A 20,852-nucleotide genomic window follows, 5' to 3' on the forward strand; every position below is an offset into this window, starting at 1 on the left:
GACCAGCCCCTGACTCTCAGGTGGAAGACAAGGAAGTTGGGCAAGAGCATCCTTTTATGTCACCTCCTTTTTTAGAGTAATGATTCAGCTCCATTAGTGATAAAGAACCACTCTCACTTTCCTGAAAGAAGGGGCAGCTAATCCTCAGAAGGGCTGCACCTGATCACCCACCTCCCCCACAAGAAACTCCAGTGCTCCCCTGGGTTGCAAGATCTAACACTGCCTCAGGGACATCTTGGTAAGGCAGCTGAGCCCTGATTAACGATACAGCAAGAAACTAAACACCTTTGCAACTTGTTTTTCAATGTACCATCATTTTGTCCTTACCCTTTCACCCCCCTTTCTCTTAGCCTCAAATCCTTTCAGGACTTGTGCCCCAGGCAAACTATGTTAATTGCTCCATGTCCTTGGCAGACGAACCAGCAACAACATCTGCAGATGCAAAATGATAACTACTCAACAACTCGCTGGCTGCTTATCATTGTTTGGAAGATACAACAGTACTGTTTAAGCACTTGCTCGTTCTAGCCACGTGGATTTCCAAAAGCTGTCAACTTTCCAACTATTTCACAGAAAACAAAAAATCTTTTTCCTTTTCGGTGGTTACTACAGACGAACCACTAACACACACAAGGGGGGAAGAAAACCCATTTCGACTTTCTGGAGCTGCCGCCCCGGCCGTGAGGCGGCCCGCCTGCTTACCTTCTCTCCCACCCTGCAGATGAGCGACTCGAGCCTCTCCTCGATCTCCGACGGCTCGGACGTCCTCCTCCTCTTGTGGGGCTGCCCTGCTCCAGCATACCAAGCACACCGTTACCGCTGGAGAGCCCCCGCCCCGCCCGTCCTCCATCCCGCCCAATCACCCTTCCCGCGGCGGGACGGTCCAGTCTGGCCCGCCCGGCCCGGCCTGCACCGCCCCCGGCACCCCGGTGGGGCGGGCGGGAGCGGGGGGGGAGGGGGGGGGGCGGGGGAAGGAGGATACCTCGGCGCTCACCGTCGCTGTCGTCGCTGTGCCGCCGCCGCGACATGGTGGAAGACGGCGGGGAGGGGAGGGGAGGGGAAGGGTGCGGAGCGGCGAGGAGCGGAGGGGAGCGGCGGGGAGCGGCAGGGAGCGGCAGCAGTGCCGTGCCGTGCCGTGCCGTGCCGTGCCGTGCCGTGCCGAGCCGAGCCGAGCCGAGCCGCTTCGCGCGGGCCAGAGGGGAGCGCGGTTCTTCCACCACCCGCTTCCGGCTCGCCGCACCTCTGCTTCCGGGGCAAAGGGCACGCAGAGCGGCGCCTCTCTGCTCACCGCTCTATGATGAGCGCGCCGGCCCGGAGAACTTCCGGGGCAGCGGGGCCGGGTGGCGGGGAGGGAGCGGAGCGAAAGAGGAAACCGTGCGTTTCCCGGGCGACGGGGCCCTGCCCCGCTCCGCCCTCGCCGGCCGCCTGAGGCGGAGATGGTGCCGGGCGAGGCACCGCCGCCCGGCCCGGTGTCGCCGCGGGGCAACGTCGGGGCCGAGGCGGAGGCGGTGGCCGCCAGGAAGCAGCGCGCCTTGGCCCGCCGGAAGGTGGGTCGGTGCCGGGCGTCCCGGCCCGCCCGGGTGTGAGGGTCGAGAGGGGGGAAACGGGGGGGCGGCGCTCGCCGGGGCGGTGGGGGGTCCCGGGCGGCAGCGGGAGCGCTGGTAACGGGCGGCACTTGTGGTGCGTTTCAGGCCTTTTCCCTGTTCGTCAAAGCAAAGGAGGTGCCGGCCGCAGCCCGGTGTGCCGCCGGCGGAGAGGGAGTTCGGTGGCGGTGCTGCCGGCAGGCGTTTGAAGAGCTGTCCGGCATTCACCGGCATGTGGCTCTGCAGCACGGCGGAGACATCGGGCAGCAGGTAGAGCCGACTGCAGAGCAGGCAGCTGCCGAAGTCAGCCCCTCGAGCGGCCCGACGCCTGCGGGCAATGCAGATGGGCTAAACGGGCACTCTTGTAGCACTCCTGAGATCTCCTGTGTGCTCCCAGATACAAGCCACATTAGTTATGATGATCTGACAAGGTAAGAAAGTCTGTCAGCGGCTTGGAGGACCGGTACTGGCCAGGAGTGGGGTGTTGGCCTGCTTACACTTTACATGATTTTCTGGCAGTACTGCTTTTTGTTTTTATGAAGTTCAGTCAAGTGGCACTTTAAGATATAGAAAGAGTCTTCCCTGATATTCCTTTAGATCTTCAGATGCTTCAGATACTTTCCTGAGATACTTCTATAGATCAATATGGTAGGTGACTCTAGGAGTCACTTGATTTATTTGAATTCCTTTTACAGCTGCTCATGCCTGTACAACACATGCACATTTCCACTGTACTGATACAGAAGTAGATGTGCTGCATTCTTTTGATGGTAAAGGTGGGAACTTTGGAGGATTGAACTATCAGACCTGTATCTTCCTGCGTTGTTAAAGCAAACCTGTGCAGATTTTACTTCATAGAATCATAGGATGGTTTGGTTTGGAAGGGACCTTAAAGATCATCTAGTTCCAACCCCCCTGCCACAGGCAGGGACCCCTCCCCCTCCCAGGTTGCTCAAAGCCCCATCCAACCTGGCCTTTAACACCTCCAGGGAGGGCACACCCACAACTTGCATGGGCAACCTGTTCCAGTGTCTCACCACCTTCACAGTAAAGAATTTCTGCCTAATATCTAACTTAAATCTACCCTTTTTCAGTTTGAAACTGTCACCCCTCATCCTATCATTACACTGTCTTATAGTTCCTCCCTATCTTTCATGTAGCCCCCCCTTTAAGTTCTGGAAGGCTGATGTAAGGTCTCCGCAGAGCCTTCTCTTCTCCAGGCAGAACAACCCCAACTGTCTCAGCTTACTCCTCTCCTTGTTGTCGAGGCTGGAGTAACTTTTGCCAGGACGGGCAGCAGCAGGGTCTGTGCTGCTACAGTGTCAGGGGGCAGCTGGTGCTGGTGCAGATGGTGATGATGTGGCTTTCACTGTGGGCTGCGGAGTGGATGGTGCAGGTGGGGGAACGGCTTTTGCTGGGACAAGTGGTGGCGTGGCTGGCGCCACTACAGGCTGAGGAGCGGCTCCTGGGTTTTGAGTGGCAGCAGTGCGCGTTACCCTATAGCTACTCCTGCACTGATGTTTCATAAGAAACCACCCCTGCCACACATTCAGGAACACCACCAACAAAAACGATCTTAAAAATGTAACAGTCCTTATCATAATCTGAGAGGTTTCCATCCCCTAGCTCTGTTGGTGTCACTTTGGTATAAGCATCAAAGGGTGAAGTAAACTTGTCCCAGGTAAAACCGAAAGTGTAAGTAGTAATAGAATCCATCACATGATACCCAAGATATGCAGGTAGAGCCGTTATCCAGCTAATCATATTATACATCTGAATTGTGAACCACACCAAAACAGCACATTTAAACTGTCACATAAAAACACAAAAAGTAAGTAAACTATGCAACACGTTTGGCAGGTTAAAGAGAGCTGACTCAATTAAGTGCAAACAAATCTCTCTAAAGGCATGATGTAACATTTCGTTTAAGAATGACATGATGTGAGCTGTCTGTTCTAATCTCTGAGCAAGCTGGAATTCAAACTATTCAGGCAATATCTCACAGCTCTGGTCAAGCCCTGCTGGTGCCCCATGTTGGGCACCAACTAATCTGTCATGGTTTAGGCCAAACTGGCTACTGGGCGAGCGACAGGTGCTCCCCTCTACCTCTCTTCAAAGAAAGAGGCAGGAGAGGGAAAAAGACTTATGAGTTTAGAAGGAACTAAACTACTTTAATGAAATATTAATAATAAAATAAAAAGTAAATAATTAAATATCTACAAAACCATATCAAGCTCTCAGGATGACAGTCATGTCACCAGCTGGCACTGGGGAGGTCCCAGACTGGACTCGGTGATGGATGGGAACTGGATTCTAGATCTGGATTCAGGATTGGGATCAAAGGCAGATGAACAGAGAGAGTCACCCTCGGACGCCAGCTATTGAAGAACGAGGGATGACCCTTTGATCCCTCAGCTTTTACAGTGAGCATGAGGCAGATGGGATGGAATACACCGTTGGTCAGTTTTGGGTCACCTTTCCTGTCTGCTCCTCCCTGCAGGTGGGACCCCTCTGTGCTTTTTGGCTTCTGACCCTCCAGTGGGACAAATCACCAAGTTATCCGGCCTTGGGTGTTATAGCAATAAGTACAAGCACATACCATGCCTGGGCATCAGCTATAAACATAGGTCTTATCACTCTGAGAGCGAACAGCATCTGCACAGTATGCTGTTAATTTCAGTAGTTAGAAGAGGCCTAGCTAGAAAGTAAAGTTACTGGACAAAATTGGTCCTTTTTTACCTCAAACCAGGACCAACTGTCACCCCTCACTCTATCATTACACTCTCTGATAGAGTCCCTCCCTATCTTTCCTGTAGCCCCTTTTAAGTACTGGAAGGCTGCTGGTAAGGTCTTCCCAGAGTCTTCTCTTCTTCAGGCTGAACAAGACCAACTCTCTCAGCCTGTCCTCGCAGCAGAGGAGCTCCAGACCTCTCATAATTTTTGTGGCGCTCCTCTGGACCTGCTCCAACAGGTCCATGTCTTTCCTTTGCTGGGGACTCCAGAGCTGGACACAATGCTCCATGTGGGGTCTCACCAGAGCAGAGCAGAGAGGCAGAATCACCTCCCTCAACCTGCTGGCCGTGCTTCTTTTGATGCAGCCCATGATATGGTCGGCTTTGTGTGCTGTGAGAATGTATTGCCAGGTCATGTCCAGCTTTTCACCTACCAACACCCCCAAGTCTTTCTCCTCAGGGCTGCTCTCAATCCACTCATCACCCAGCCTGTATTTGTCTTTGGGATTGCCCCAATCCACGTGTAAGGCCTTCCACTTAGCCTGCTTAAACTTCATGAGGTTTGCATAGGTCCACCTCTCCAGCCTGTCCAGGTCTGTCTGGATGGCATCTCTTCCCTCCAGCATGTTGACTGCACCACACAGCTTAGTGTTACTGACAAACTTGCTGAGAGTGCACTCAATCCCACTGTCCATGTTGCCGACAAAGGTGTTAAATAATACTGGTCCCAATAGGGACCCTTGAGGGACACCACTTGTTACCTGAGCATTGAGCTGTTGGTCTCAATTGTTTAATCCAGCCAATTCCTTATCCACCAATTCATCCATCCGTCAAATCTATGTCTCTCCATTTTAAAGACAACGATGTAGGGGACAGTATCAAATGCTTTGCACAAGTCCAGGTAGGTAACGTCAGTCTTTCTTCCCTAATCCACCAATGCTGTAACCCTGTCGTAGAAGGCCACCAGATTTGTCAGGCACAATTTGCCCTTAGTGAAGCTATGTTGACTGTCACCAATCACCTCATTTTCCGTGTGCCTTAGCAGAGTTTCCAGGAGGGTCTGCTCCATGATCTTGTGGGGCACTGATGTGAGACTGACCAGCCTGTAGTTCCCCAGCTCTTCCTTTTATCCCATTTTAAAAATGGGGGCTATGTTTCCCCTTTTCTAGTTAGTGGGAACTTCACCAGTCTGCCACAACTTTTCAAATAAGGCTAGGGGCTTAGCAACTTCATCTGCTAGTTCACTCAGGACCCTTGGATGAATCTCATCAGGTTCTTGAAGACTTAGATCTATAAATAAGGAAGGACCATAATAGAAAAGAGCAGAACAACAGGGTATGCTCTGCAGAGGTCCCTTTTCTCAGCTTGTTTAAGTACTTTAAGGGCTGATTAGTTATGAATATGTGGGTATATGAAAATGTTTCAGACTGTGAGAGGGTTTGGCTTGTGCTGCTCAGAATGCCGGCGCACACGATCTCACTGAAAATTTTGGCTTTTTACATTTAGATAGCTAAGCACTTGGATTTTCAGTGTGCGTGTTTGTCAAATTAAGCACTTAATGGGACAGTTATGTGCACAGAACAGGAGTTCTTGTGTGTTGAGAGAAACTTGAGTAGAGCACACAGTAGGCCACTGGCAGAGATGTCCCATGCAGCACAGATGAGTTCATTTTGTAACCAGTCCTGAGAACTAGTAACGTGGGAGCTTGGTTTAGTTAATATTTCTCTGTCTTGGAAACAAGCCCATCAGTGCCAACTCCTCCAAAGTTTGTGGTGGTGTTTTGTTTTGTTCTCCCCACATCTGCCAGAAGAAAATCATCTGCTTTTTGAAGGGTTAATACAATAGTATATTTTTGTGCTTTCAACCTTAACATCTTTTTCCTATTTGTTCATCTTTGCCATGCTATGGACAGCAAGGTGGGAGAAGTACTTCTGTATTACTGTTACTGTGAGGTGAAGGATCCAGAGAAACTCTGTGCTTGGCAAAAGGCTCTGTGCCAGCATCTGCATCTCACTGGCAAGGTAAGGTTTTAGGCAATGAATGTATTCTTAACAGAAAAGCATCTTCTTTGCTTAGTGGAGGACGATGGGGCATGTGGAGAACCAAGTGTTTTGCACCAGAAGGTGCTAGTCTGTTGTGATCCCATTAAGAAAGGCATTTAGACTCCGTACAGTATCATTTAAAATGCTATTAAAGAGCTAACACTATAAAGAAAAAGAAAATAATGTGGATAATATTTTATCACTTTCGATGCTGGGAACCGTGAGTTGTGCAGCATTGAGTGAGCCTCTGATCCACATGCAGCACACTGTGCAAACCCCGTCCTTGCAAGAGTTACCCCATTTCCATCATTTGAACTGTTACAGATGGTTTTGTACAGGACAAGTTTTTTCATCACTCCTGCTGTCAAATAGAAAGGATGTTGACATGAGAACTGCTTGATGCACTTTTAGTTAAAGGCAAGGACACACAGGTGGCATAATCACTGGTATCAACAGTGAGCTCCATGCAGGCATCTCTGTTAGGATTATCAGGCTGAGTTTATCCCGCAGCTGAAGGGTATGTGCAGCACAGCACAGCCTGAAGGCCAAGTTGGAGGTGCAGCACTGTGCAGCATGGGTCTGGGCTTGCTCCAGTAAACTGTTAACGTGTATCACTAACTCCTCAATGCGTAATGGTCTTCCAGTCAGAATCCCTACACTGATCTGTAATCCATACTGTCGGGAGCAACTGACAGCTTAGACCATACCACAGGATAGCAGTGCTCATTCCTGCACAGAGTTTTTGTTCTTTTAATTCCTGGCAGACTAGACTAAGGAGGTGAGTTGGCTCATCTAGCTGGCCAATTGAGGCTGTGGGCAAAGGTGAATTTTAGACTCATTAAACTGGTGTTCTAGGCTATCTGAGGGGAGAAGGATTTTTCAATAGGTCAGCTCAGAGCAGGAGACTACTTTTATCTTTGACTTGTCTTCCTAAGTAGCTTCTCTTTCTCTGCCAGTGGTAGGTGCCTTCCCTGTTCTACATCAGCACAGGTCTGAGGGTGAAATGTCCTGACACATTCACTTCATGGATTTTTTACTCAGCTGTCTTGTCTGGTGGTTGGTTTTTTGCCTTTTTTTTTTTTTTTTTTTGTCATCTGCAAGACAGGTACAGCATTTGCCTTCTCAACCAGTTGTTTTTTTCCTTGCCTCTTATATTCAATCTTTTTCTAAAAAATTTTTCACCCCTTCAGAGTTTTTGTTCGCTCGTCAGTGCCGGAAATAAAATGACTCATACTGAAATTTATTACATGCAATATTATGCATATTCACATTTTCCTTTTAGCTGTCTGAGTCATTGGGCACAATCCCATTGTTCTTCCTGAGGCAGACTTCCAGTAGGAATTTTAGTGCTGACTGCAGGATTTGCCTGTTAGCCAGTTAGCATTTCTCTCTTTATTGCACAAACTTTCCTGACTGTCCTGATGTCATTCTTTTAAAATGGCTCAAAAGTGATTACTGGGGTTTTATTCCTAATTTATTTACTGTCTTTTTTATGTTCAACTTCAGTGTAACCATCTTTTCCTTCCTTCCTCAGTAGTCTCTTTTTTGGACATACTTCTCTGTCTGCCCTTTGTCACCCAGTCCTATTTTGCTAATTTCACTGATCTGGTTTTGCTGTTACTAAGCCTTAGCCGCAGCTTCTCCTCTTGCCTTCTAGGTACGAGTTGCTTCAGAAGGGATTAATGGGACAGTTGGTGGAAGCAAAGTAGCTACCAACCTCTACATTGAAGTTATGCTTTCCCAGCCTCTGTTCAAAGATATTTTGTCTCAAGAGGATTTCAAGGTATGAAAAAAAATAATTTCTACGCAGACACTGTTAATTCAGGTTGTTTACTTTTTGAGAAGGAAGCACATTGCTTCATGATAGTACTACTTCTGCTGTAGCAGTTCTGCTTTCCCAGCACTGATCTAAGCCAAGGGTTCCTAACTTTACTTTGTTTAGAGATCTCTGCTGTTTTTTACCAGCAGTAGCAGTTATCATGAGCATTGATAGAAGCTGCTACAAGCTTTGGCAGCTACGGATGCAGCTGCAAAGCCCCCCATACAGGTGAATGAAGGAGTGTGCTTCAGCCCCATTCTTCAACAAGCATTTACTTCAACTTGACTGCTAAAACTGAGGCATTACAACATACACTTACCCAAGCAAAGTATTCCTACACTTTCTTCACCCCAATTTGAGATCCTCACCTAGAAGCTTACTGGTTTAGGTTCATGCAGGCTTTGGTGTCCATATAGGTGCACTGGCAGTTCCATGAATTGGATGTCTGCTAGAGGAAATAGGCAGAGGCACAAAGTTTCTCCCTACTCCAGTTAGTGCCTGACTGGAGGGAGAGTGAGGTGCCAACTTGTGCTTGAGCCTAGGCATATGTGCTGATTGCTGTCTTCAGATGGTGATAGCAGCTGTGGCTGGCACCATATGGCATTCTGGTAGGCTTTTGCTGCCCTAGCACTGTAGGTATTGCTTCCTCCGTGAGGAAGGAAAACTGCTGCTTTTTTTTAGCGTTGTTCTTTTCCACACAATTTTGTTCGCAGGGAGTACTATTTTGTTTACCATAACTAACTAGATCAAAGAGAGTCAGAGAAACTCAAATCCCATGTCGAGCTGCAGTGCTGATTCAGTCTTAGCTTTTTAACTGTCTGTTCTGCTTGGCTGATTTTCAAGGGTAGATGTGACCTGTTAAGTTACAGTGATGTGTAGATGCAAAAACAAAACAGGGATGGAATTTTACCTTGACCTTGGCAAAACCTCCAACCCTGCATGATCTCTCTGGGCATTGACACTCATGCATTAGTACACGATGGCTTGTCTGTCTCACAGTTCCTCTGCACACTATATACCCAAGTAAGGGGGGATTTCAGGTCCCTGTGCCATGAAGACACAGGCATAAAGGAGTGAAAATTGTGTTTGGGGCAAAATACTTAGTGGCCACTGTGGTTGCTACAGACAATTTCTGTGATAGCTGGGACAGTGCGGCAGAGCACTGCACTTTTGTTTGAGTGTTTATATGCTTGATGATGCCTAAGCCTGTTTGAGGCTCAGCCCTGCAGAAATTCCAAATTGCTGTTGCCTGCAGTGCGGGTGCCTACCAAAAAGAGCTTCCCAGGACCTCTAAAGGGAAAATCCTGTGCTTGATTTTGGCGGGGGCAGGCAGGCAGTGTCAGACTCCACTAACAGGTCTTGAGCCTGGCTGACGTCCCATATGTCTCTTTCACGCCCATGAACCACTGCAGTTCTCATTGCACATCTTGTGACGGGATGCCCAGCTGTGCTTGTGTTAGGGGTCAGAGGGGCTGAAAAGAACTGCAAGGCCCAGAGCTGTCAACATGATCCATTACTGAACAAGGTTATTTAATATTCCTGTCAGGGTCAGCATGCTCTGCAGGGGCCTCGACTTTCTCATGATAGGTGCTGGTGACGTTTCTGACTAATATCTCTTCTCCTTCCAGCTCCTTGGTGACTCGCACTTCACACCAAATGGTGCCTGTCTCACCAGCAGAGTAGTCATTGATCCTAAGGTATCTGTCTGCCAGGTCACAGTAGGGGTCCACTGCCTAAGCCTGAGGATTGAGAGTGTGGATTTCAGTGGGAGAGACATTTCTTTCCCTCAGCTATTGAGACACTTTCATATTCTAGTGACTTGTAGAAATGAAAGTGAATGGGTAATTTTAATCTTGACACCTGGCAAATTTTGGTGGATTATTTTTGTGTTTAATTTCCTAGAGCAGTGCAGGAGGATCTCACTGTTTCCCAGACCTTCGAGTTGGAGTATTCAAAGAAATTGTACCTATGGGCATTGATCCAAAGATAGTGTCTTATAAAGAAACTGGTAAGTTGATTTAATGAAAAATAAAGTCTCTCACCCAAGTGAGAAGTAAGTGAAGAATAAAGTATTCTCATGAAAAACATTTCCTTCTGCACAGTGGCCAGGACACAGGATAAGTAAATACAGAAATTGATTTCTTATTGAAAGTCAAAAGTTACTGGTGCAGGGAATTTGATAGCCCAGGTTTTGGTTTGTTAAGTGTTTAGCTGCCTCAGAAAACTTCACAATTAACTTTCTGATCTGTGGGAAACAGTAACAGTTCAAATGACATCAAGCAGTCACCTGGTTTTGGGGTAGGGACACACATTGTGCTTTAGTCAGGGTATAAGTCATTGAACATCTGCTAAAGGCAGATGCAAGGTGAAACTATGTAAGTTGGTGAGGAAAGACATTTCAATGCATGAATATGTTCATACTTGTTCTAAATATTCTGTAGGTTCTTGAGACTGCTCAGAAATTATACCGTATAAAGAGCTCTAATGCGCTCTCGTTGTGGTTAGCTTGCAGTAAGAACCAAGCTGTATAGAAAAAGCTTTCCATGGAGTCTTCTTGTGGATCCAGTGGACTCTGGTGCTGTGGATGCTGACAGTGAGTTTTTTTAAGAAAATGCTAGAATCCCACTGAAGCTTACAGTTGAGTATATACATGTTCCTATGTTAGGGACTGATGACTTGGCTTTAATTGTGTTGAAGTTAACAGCCATGCTCCTGCCATTTATATGAAAGCAGAGCCAAGTTCTGCATCATGCCCCTCCTCGCATGATGTAACACAGGCTACATTTGTTTTCTGCTACCTGTAGCTGCTTAGTATGGATTATGCCCAATAAGATGTTACTGGCTATGCATCTGCTATTAGGACACTTATGTAGGTGGAAAGCAGGAGCACAGCGAATAGCAATTAACAGAGCAGTTTTGGGCTTTTTTTTTTGCACCAAGAGGTTTTGTTGGTGGTAAATTTCTACAGCATCTTTTTGTGGTTTTGGCAGAGGATTATTTTTTTTCCCCATTTTTTAGCAGTTTGTGGGTGTATGTTTGGATCTTTATTTCTTTTTTCCTCCTATTTTACAGCATTTTATGGAGATGGTTCCCATTACTCTGGCAGGTTGCCTGTAGGGTTATTTTTTTAATAAAGAATAGATTTTGGTGGGGGAGGTTTTTTGGGTTTCAGTAGGTTGGGAGTCCTAAGTCCTGTGCAACCTGAAAGCTGAGAAACTTTATGTAAATTGAAGTTGTACTGAAAGTAATACATGCTTATGGAGGTTTTCCATTTTTATCAACAGAGAAGAGTTTCATTGAAAAAAATATATTTCTGTATGCTTCTGCACCTCCAAATGTGATGAAAGACGAACAAAGGGAAGGAAAACATTTTTCACTCTTGCTTTTACAACTGCAAGAGTTGCCAGAGGGACATAAGAAAGATTATAGAGACAGGCGCCTGTCTGCTGCTTATTTTGTCATGTGGAACAGTGTTATGTTTGCTTTCATTTGCCAATAGGAAGCCAAACGGGGATAAACTTGGCTGGTTGAGTTGGGATGAAAAGTCTGTGAACTGTCACAAAAAAATTTTGTTTGGAAATCTGAGGAGAACCTGGATCGGCGAGATCATGTGTAACATTGTTTTGTAGTTCTGCTTCTCACTTCTCCCCCCCCTTCTTTTTTTGTTAAAGGAATCCATTTATCCCCTCAGGAATTTCATACAGAAGTAGAACAGTATTTGTCTCAGGCCAGTCAAGGACAAAGTGATACCATCTTGCTGGACTGTAGGAACTTCTATGAAAGTAAAATAGTAAGTGTTGTTTGCCTGCTTCTTGCAGTGTGTTATAAGTGCTGGGGGGAAGCATTTCACATTGTGAGGGTGTAACTTTACTGGAAGAAGAGATTCTGTATTACAGTTTGACTGTAATATGTACAAAGTTCAGTTTAGTAATTAATATTGGACACAAGCAGCAGAGGACCTGCTCAGCAACTCAGCATGAATCCTGCCCGGCTAAGTGCTTATACAGCTTGGGGGAGGAAGAAGACAAAGTGGTCCATACAACATTAGCAGGGAATACCATATAGTTGGAAGTAAAAGTTGCATAATTTGTAAGGATGTTTTCCAGCATTTTTGCCTTGTCCCATACGTCAAAAAGAATAGGGGCATCTTGCTGTCACACCCATCAGCCCTCCTGCATTGTTGTGGCTCCTTCTGTGACAGTTCTGTTCTGCTTATCTTCCTCTTTTATATTTGGATTAGGAGACATGCTGTTTCCAGAATCCTCTTACAGATTTTAACAGGTATTTTGATGTGTAAATGCAGCTGAGGAACTGCCTCAAGCAGCTGCAGTGAGCTGAGTGTTCTGGCCCAAAGGTTTGTTACTTCCTCTAGTTTGAGGTACAGACCTTACCATGTAAGCCTGCTTGTAACCAGTCGCATGGCCATCTGTTGTTATTGCAGGGACATTTCCAGGGCTGTCTGGCTCCAGATATCAGGAAGTTCAGCTATTTTCCCAGCTATGTAGATGAAAACCTGGAACTTTTTAAAGACAAGCGTGTCCTGATGTACTGCACAGGAGGGATTCGGTGTGAAAGAGGCTCTGCTTACCTACGGAGCAAGGTGAGATGTCATTCTGAGGGCACAAGTGTTGGGGAGCTGAGACTGCTTTAGGGGCAGCTTTCTTTTCTTTTGCTGGTAAATTCTTATTGAGCATAAACTGCTCAATGAGCAGGTGGGGCGATAAATGTCTTTGACGCACACTTGCCTCAACCTGTCTGTCAAGGACGTGGGTAGTTTAATGCAGCTCACCATGATCTGCAAGGACAAGTGTCACAGCAGTGATTGCTCTCTGAAAATAATTATATAACCCATTTGCTGAGAAGAGGTAAGTCTTCCCTGCCCATTGTAACAGTATTTTAGGTGGGCTTGAGAGCATTCTGCAGTGTTTCCACAAGCTCTGTCTAGGTTATGCTTTGTAGTCATTACTACACAGATTAAGCATCTCAGAGTGCTGAAAATCAGCCAGTCAGTAATTTCCCACTGTTGTGGAATTAAATCCAGCACGCCGCATTGTTCTAATTGTGCTTTCCATCCCACTCTTTCCTGGATCCTTCCCTCAAGGAGCAAGGGAACAGCACACATATATGTTCTCCAGAGATTTAAACTTTGATGTTTTTCTCTGCTGCACCAATGTGAACCCTGAGAAATTCTGCTCCTAGTAACAGCTCACTACGTAAAAACAGAATAAATAGCGGTTCACAGATGTTCAAAAGCAAACCTCCCTCAGCTGAGGAGGCTACCAGCCTTTTTTTGACTGTAACATTAAATGGACATTTGGGTTCATGTCAACAAGCCAGCATTGTGGAGCTGCCCAGTAATCCCTGGTGGCCCTGCCTAGAGTTGTGGGTGCACGTGGTGCCATCTGATGGTCACTGAGAAGATGCTGCTTTTCGTTGACTTCTGGCATTTACAAAATTTGCTTTGGGAACTCTGGCACACCACCTCTGCTGCTGTCTCCTTCAGTTTTTCTGCTAATATGCTTTAAACAGGCAGTGTGCAGAGAGGTATACCAGCTAAAAGGTGGAATTCACAAGTACCTGGAAGAGTTTCCAGATGGATTCTACAGGGGGAAGCTGTTTGTGTTTGATGATCGTTACGCCATTTGTTCCAATGAAGATATCATCTCAGGTAGGACTAGATAATGTAAGTGCAGAAGGCTGGGAAGCTATTGCAATCATTTCCACAGGGATGTGCAGGATAGGGGCAGCCAAACTGGTCTGTGTAGTTCTTCCTCATACTTGCTTTGATCTTTTAGTGCTGTCATTTTTCATGATAATTATCAATTCTATGGCTTTAATACATAAAACAGAAATGTGAGAAAAGGGGTCACGAAACAGAGTTCCCTAAAACTGGAGCAGTAAACGGAAGCATCCCCTACAGAACAGCTGCTGTTATGAGCCATTTGCAGCTATGGAGATATATGTCAAGCACCACTGCTGTCAGCTGTTCTCTGCTCCGATAATCTCACAGAACATCAGCGCAGACTGCCAGGCACTGCGAGAGTGGTGTCACTAAGCTCTACAGCATTTTGTTATTTTCATGCTTTAAAAGTTTCTGTAGCCTGTAGAATTTCAGTGACCTCTAGCTGAAGTTGTTAAGAACATTGCCTGGTCTTCTGGCTGGGGTTGCTCTTCAGATATTGCAAATGAAATATCTGTTCTCTTCTTCTCAGTTGCCAGGTAACAAATAGATGGAATTTGGCTCTAGCCTTCTTTAGGAAGCAGTGCTAGTTTTTCTCTGAGTGGGTAACTTTTTGAGCATAACCTCATATTCCTCCTCTGCAATTGCCATATACATCTTGAAGGTGCCTGGCTTAGTGTATAAACAGAACACACTCTGGATACATCAGAGGCATCCCTACAGAAGTTTGAAGGGGAAGTACTGGGGTAGGCACCTTCTTGATGGTACAGCTAAACTGGGCTGTAGCTTTCAGTTAAAGGGTTAAATCCTGTCTGATGCTGTGGAAGGAGTCTACCAGGACTGCAAGTGACACTCCATCTGCACAAGCCATTGCTTTTAGGTGCAAGGAAGTCCCATGGCACCCTTTTCCCCAGCAGGCAACATTCCTGCATACTGGTTTAATTACCACCAGTATATCTTTCTTCTCTTGGCAGCAAGAATCTTTAAATCTGTCTCATCAGAACTAGAGGAAGGACTAGTAGGCACTTTTTCCTTTTCCTGAGAGACAGCTGTCCTAAGTTTTTTACATCAAAATCAGAAGTTTAAAAATTAATTAGGTTCTAGAAGATCAAGCTGAATAAAGCATGAATTAAAAACCTCGAAGACAATAGATAGCCACTTAAGTGAATGACTGCACCCCCCTGGTGCCACGGTGAACCCTCTGCAAGAGGGACAGGTGGGGCAATGTGGGTGTTAACTTTTTCTTTTCCTCCTCCCTCCAGCATGCAGGTACTGTGGGACACTGTGGGACCAGTATAAACTATGTTCCAGCCAGCACTGCCGGCAGCTTGTCCTGACATGTCCAAGTTGTCGCAACAAAGGTCTTACTGCTTGCTGTCCCGTTTGTCAAGAGAAAGAGCTCACAGTGACTTCAAGGGCTTCAGGACAGACGCTTAAGGAGGAATGTGAATGTACAAGGAATCGGCCAAGGGTACCTATTGAACATGTCTCGCAAAGGACACTGGACGCAGGAAAAGATTAAGCAGTTTCATTAGCTAATCTGACACATGCTAATGAGAAGGGCTTCTATAACCAGATCCCTATCTGTTATTCAGTTAGGTTTGGAAATCATGAAAATGTGTTGGCTTAGAAAGTCGTGTTCATATGCTGCCTTTAAGCCTACAGTATGCCCTGAAAACCATCCATCACTTGACTGTAAATTACCAGAGTGCCCGACCCATCACCAGCACTACAGGATTCCTCTCCCTGAGTACAGTCTTGGAGTGTGGCCTCTACCATGGGGATTTTGGAGCAGAGTATGTGTGATAGGACACAGCTGCTCACAATTCAAAAGAAACTCAAGGTGTCCCTGGCACGGCAGGGGGGTTGGAAGTAGATGATCTTTAAGGTCCCTTCCAACCTGAACCGTTCTATGATTCCATGATTCTATGACATAAGAACAATTCCATTCTTTTCCTCCTGCACAGAGATAGATCTGTCTGACCTCTCCATTGATCATGCATTTGCTTCAGTGCTAGGGTGTGAAAACAATAGATGTATCAGTTGGGTGTGGGTATGTCACCAGATTAGAGCTGAAGATGTTTTCCATGTACACACCACCTGCCTGCATCTCTTGCTTTATACCAGTGAGCAGCAAGGGGTAGCTACCTGAAGTCACTGACTTCTGTGTAAAACTGGCTGAAGGCAGTGTAAGGAGCCCTCTTGTAACTGGACCGAAGGCCCACAGATACCGTCTGCCCCGCCATACTTGTGTGGGACTTGTAGGATGAACAGCAAAAGTAATCCTTATTCCAATGCTCTGTCTCCCTGGGAACTGTTGTTTCCCTCAACTTGTCAGTACATGAAATATCCAGGGCTCAGCTCTGCTTGCACTACAAAAATCCGACAGCTTGAAGCATGTTAAAACCGAGGCACACAGAGAGGAGAGCACAGAGACTGTCAAAATACCAGCATTATGGCACTGGAAGTGATGCTGACATGTGTGCATAAATGTCTGCAACAGCTATAAGGAAATTGGAAGATCCTTTATCCAAGTTAAATAATTCAAGATTTGGGAAGCATTTGTGCTTTATAAACATGGGTTGAGTTTTTTGAAAGCTGTGAGATGTTTGTGCAATTTCCAGCTCCTATTAGTACAGAAATTGTTTTTGAATTTGAAGGGATCCACAGCGTACGAGCTCAAAATGCTTTTCTGCCTGCTGCTTTGTGTGCCTGATGCTGTAGAATGTACAGAAAGGTTTTATTAATAGTGTAGATGATGTGTCTTGGCTGAAAAATGTCTTTGAAACTTACTGTCATTCTTGGTACTGAATAGTAGTTAGTCATTAGGAAATCAAAATTGCTTACTGGGTTTTTGGGGATTTTTACTGGCAACTGATTTTAAAAGCAAGAAAACAGTTTACTCAGGTTTATGCAGTTGCTTAATGACAGTTGGGGCAATGTTATATTCATATAGATTGTAACTTTCTCCCACAGTGCTACGGATTCAGCAAGGCCTCACTGTTGGCTTGACTGGCAACTTCAAGACATGGGCATTGGTTCCATTAAAGCCATGGCAAGCATTTCTTATTACTTCCAGTATTGCTACCATGAAATCAACAGTTCAGCAAGTGTCTTTGTGACTGTTCTTTTCATGAAGCAAAACTCTGAAACTTATGAATGTGTCCCTTGGGAATCTTTCTAGGATGGTATTTAATAGTAAATCTATGCACAATCCATACTGGAGAAGAAATTGGAAAATTCTCATCAGTGAACTTCAGCAAAAGTTTAAGCAGCAGTCATGGTCCCCTGGCATCTTGCCTCCCAAGCTTTGCTGGCCAGTTTACCTCTGTGCTTTTGAGGACTGGAATATTTGTGGAAAAACATGCAAGGTCTACTTGCAGGCCTGATCTAGAGCACTGATGGGAATGCCCCAACTTGCATATTATAGTCTCTCTTTTCTTCATGCATTAGGCTAAAAAGAACACAACTTTATAATTCAGTCTATCAGTAAGTCTGGAACACTGCAATCTATTCGGAAGGCTGTTTCTATATCACTTATCAGTACAGAGTGGTAACAACTATATTTTATATGTAAACTTCTAAAACTCCTGTGAGATGATAAATAACCTTTAGTGCTTCCATCGTAATTTTTAAAGTACTGCACAAATACACTTCACCTGTTATGCTGGAGGTGCTTAATTCTGCAGAGGTAAATGCTGAAACCTAGCTAGCTGCCTGTCATGTGGTAGACCTGGCTACAAGGTACAATTCTCCTGAGAGCTCCTGGTAGCTGAATATTCTACCTCAAAGGCAGAGGGGAGCCACGGGGCCTCTTCTGGTCCTTGCTGCACGAAGGCAAGGGAGGAGAAGGGTTTGAGATGTACAGATGGAGGCCCATAAAGCCAGGTTCCCTCTGCTGCAGAGAGTGGAGACGGGGGGATAAGAGACATCCTTAGGCTCCCTCTTGCAAGTTAGCCCATGAGCAGCTTCTGTATCCTGCCTTCTGGATTAGTCTTGTCAGATTAATACAACTAAGGACTTGCCATGTGAAATGCTGTGTGGTGGGATCCAGGCATCTCGGTGGTAATGCCTGAGAGAAGGCACAGGAGAGAAGCTAAGAGAAGCTCCAGGAGAGTGAGAATTAAGCAGGATTGCATGTGACTGCCAGATGCTGCAGTCTGCAGATGGCTTTTTCCCCTTTTCCTGGAGAGATGCTGGGACAAACGGTGATCCATTTGCTCTTAAATATCATTATTTTGTAGCTCCATTGCTGCACAGCTTGATGCCTTTTACCACAAAGCCTGATGCCTCTCAGCACAGCCTGTCTCTGCTGCACAGCTCTCAGCTCTCACATGCATCTTTCAGCAAAGTGGCTTTATAAAGATCAACTGAGGAACCTGGAGTGATCCTGCCGGCTTAATGTACATTTGGGCTGTATGGTTGATTTCGATGCTGCTACAGTGAAACATACAACGAAGTTCTTGCCTTTTTATTTTTGACCCTTTTTTTTTTAAGGGCTTTTTCTTTTTGCATTCAGGAAAAAATGCTGTTGTAGTGTCCATGGTAGTGCTCCCTGCCCTGCAGATGCATCTCCTTGTATGTCTGGGTTTCTTAGCACCATCAGGCTTTCCCAGGATAAGACGCATTTATGTTCTTCTGAAGCCAATGGAAGAGCTGAGCCAGTATCGCACAAATCTGAGTGGACGGCTCAGCTGAAATTGTGTGGCTCCGGTTTGATGATTTAGTTGACCGTTTTGAAGTCTTCGCAGTGCATATGGAAGAAAGAGGCTGTCCGCCAGTTTCTTTTTTTAAAAAACATTTTCAAGTGTTTTTCGTATTCTTTTCATTTTCTGATACAGAACTTGCAGGGAAGAAGCTATAGTGAAGCATTTTATTTGACACCACCGGTGCATTTATTAAGATCCGAAGAGCAACAAATATGTTTCCCACCTTACTGAAAGTACAGTGTTTGCTTCATGGGTCAGAGCTAAACCACATGTGGTGTTTGCACACAAGCTCTGAAGAAATCTGTGTGACTTTTCCTGGAATATGTGTAAAAGGCTGCAAAACTTCACTCAACAGATGTGTATAGTCAGATTTCTAGCAAGTGAGAACATTTTCTAGGACATATAGTCCATAAGACCAAGAATAAGGCTTCAGTATGGCAACACTTCTGCCAGGAGACCAAGCAGGATCCCACCCACGTTAATAGCAGGAGTTTTGGATGGGATAGTGCTGGGTCTGATCCACTGCACGTCTGGGAGCTACGCAAGCCTGGGAGAATTCAGCCCAGGCTAGATGATGGGTGGTAGAACTGCCTGACAAAAAGCTGACTGACTATATGCAGTGTAAGTTCAGGGTTGGGGTATTTCACTTAACAGGCAGAACATTTATTGTTGTGTTTATGCAGACATTAGGGACAGCAGTAAAAGAAACAATCCCTAGCAGAACAAAGTTTAATTAATGGCCATGGTAATCTAGACAAAACAGCAAAGAGAGAGAATTTGACTTGTTTCCAGCGAGTATCTGCACACACGCTTTTAACATTAGGAAACTGAAGGGAGTAGGGATTAGGAAAGAGGGCTCTGGTTTGCTGACTGGTTTGGCCATCACTGTGGGCTTAGGATTTGCATCACATCTCTAAAGGTGATGGTTTTCTTCAGACATGCTTAGGATAGAAGGATATTAACCCATCCTAAACACTCGGTTTTTGAGGCTCTGTTTTATAATTGGTGGCCTTAAGTTCCATTTAATCAGGGGGTGGAGATAAATTTTTTTCTAAGAAACACAGGGATGCGCTTGAAACAGCATCTCCAACTAACTGACTCAGCAAATGTCGGTAAAAAATTGTAATTCACAATTCTTGAAATTAGCCATGTTTCCAGGTAGTAGAAGTGCTTGTTAAACTAGTTGCTCCTCTACAGTTACTAGAGATCAATTTGGAAAAAAAAATAAAGTATTTTTTTAATACTTCTATAATTTGTGTTAAACAGTTGTATCTTTCACTCATGCATATCACATCCTAACTGTATGAAACACCGTGCAGGAAGGTTATAGAAAAATTAGGTCCCAGGTTAATTAAGAGTCACTTTTACACTGGGATGCACTCTAAACTGAGATTGCATAAAATTGGCTTGAATAGCTTCCAACTCTACAGAAAACATCAACAGTCCTACTGGATAAAATCTTCAACTACAGCCACTAGGTAATTTATACTGTTAGTGCATAAAACCGAACTGAGGCACCACAAATACTCTGTCAAGGCACTTGTTGCCTTTAGATTTCCACAGTGTAGCGCAGATCACCGGGATTGACCTCCGTAGCCAGGAACTACACTCCAGTTCTGCACTTGGGAAAAATAGGCCCATTCAACTCTGCAAGTCTTCTCTTCCTCACTGAAAAAGAAGAGGAAGAGGAATCAGTCATGGCAACGGGGACATGTGGATGGCAGGCTTGGCTGACCCGCTGTGGAAAGGAGATGAGAGATGTACTTTCTGCCAGGAAAGGAACAGGATAGCATCAGCTTCTGAATTCCTGCTGTAAGCAGCAGGCACAGCCTTACACAGTTTAAAATCAAGGAAGGTAAGAGGAGATTTCTGTCCCTATGGATTTTTAAGGCCAGAAGCTACTTTCAGCCTTGCTTCCCTTAGTCTACGCTCAATCATATTTCACACATTTTGTCTCTGTAATCTGACTTTGGCCAAAGAGCCATCTGATGCTGACTGATGTAAAGACAGCAGGAGATGGATGCCACAGTTTTTCCTTTGCTAGTTTTTCTAAATTGCCATTTCAAATTAAAAAAAAATAATTCTATCTCATTTCTTTTCTTAAGCCTGTAGCCTCCAGCCCTCTGATCATGGCTAAAATGGTCGAAGTGGTCTTATATCTACTCTTAAAGTTGATTTACAGCTCTGACAGCTACACTCGTGACTTTTCAAGACATGTGAGGAAAAAAGGAAAAAAAAGGTATAAAGAGAATGCAGAAGTTAGCTCATGAGGATGAATGTCAAAGCC

The 20,852-nt window shown here is 45.4% G+C and overlaps 3 protein-coding genes across 6 annotated transcripts in view; 1 reads left to right on the forward strand and 2 right to left on the reverse strand.

The window, feature by feature from the left end:
* The window catches only part of NCBP1 (nuclear cap binding protein subunit 1), a gene marked incomplete at its 5' end in the record, with an annotated part of 30,535 nt that extends 29,433 nt beyond the window's left edge, over positions 1 to 1,102 (reverse strand). Inside the window, 2 exons of the mRNA XM_082497542.1 lie at positions 703 to 788; positions 995 to 1,102. Coding sequence (XP_082353668.1) covers positions 703 to 788; positions 995 to 1,028 — 120 coding nt within the window. The remainder of the gene's footprint in view (positions 1 to 702; positions 789 to 994) is intronic.
* A 262-nt stretch (positions 1,103 to 1,364) lies between these two features.
* TSTD2 (thiosulfate sulfurtransferase like domain containing 2) lies at positions 1,365 to 15,479 on the forward strand. Its single transcript, XM_082497887.1, has 9 exons — positions 1,365 to 1,547; positions 1,692 to 2,014; positions 6,228 to 6,336; positions 8,015 to 8,140; positions 10,079 to 10,184; positions 11,848 to 11,966; positions 12,618 to 12,776; positions 13,706 to 13,844; positions 15,119 to 15,479. The coding sequence occupies exons 1-9, from the start codon at positions 1,437 to 1,439 to the stop codon at positions 15,376 to 15,378; spliced, it is 1,452 nt and encodes a 483-aa protein (XP_082354013.1). The 5' UTR covers positions 1,365 to 1,436; the 3' UTR covers positions 15,379 to 15,479.
* Positions 15,480 to 17,723: 2,244 nt separating this feature from the next.
* Positions 17,724 to 20,852, reverse strand: part of TMOD1 (tropomodulin 1) — a 31,728-nt gene continuing 28,599 nt past the window's right edge. For all 4 annotated transcript variants that reach the window (XM_082497473.1, XM_082497476.1, XM_082497475.1 and 1 more), the window contains one exon: positions 17,724 to 20,233. In XM_082497473.1, the coding sequence (XP_082353599.1) occupies positions 20,169 to 20,233 (65 nt within the window). In that variant the 3' untranslated portion in view covers positions 17,724 to 20,168. The remainder of the gene's footprint in view (positions 20,234 to 20,852) is intronic.

Source organism: Vanellus vanellus (assembly GCF_965231255.1).
Source record: "Vanellus vanellus genome assembly, chromosome: Z".
NCBI lineage: Eukaryota > Metazoa > Chordata > Aves > Charadriiformes > Charadriidae > Vanellus > Vanellus vanellus.

What these genes read in the sequence shown, in the direction of transcription:
- TSTD2 (XM_082497887.1), top strand. Translation starts at nt 1,437, where the DNA reads ATGGTGCCGGGCGAGGCACCGCCGCCCGGCCCGGTGTCGCCGCGGGGC. An exon ending in GCGCCTTGGCCCGCCGGAAG is followed by an intron (nt 1,548 to 1,691) that starts GTGGGTCGGTGC and finishes GGTGCGTTTCAG; the next exon opens with GCCTTTTCCCTGTTCGTCAA. An exon ending in CTGCTTACCTACGGAGCAAG is followed by an intron (nt 12,777 to 13,705) that starts GTGAGATGTCAT and finishes TGCTTTAAACAG; the next exon opens with GCAGTGTGCAGAGAGGTATA.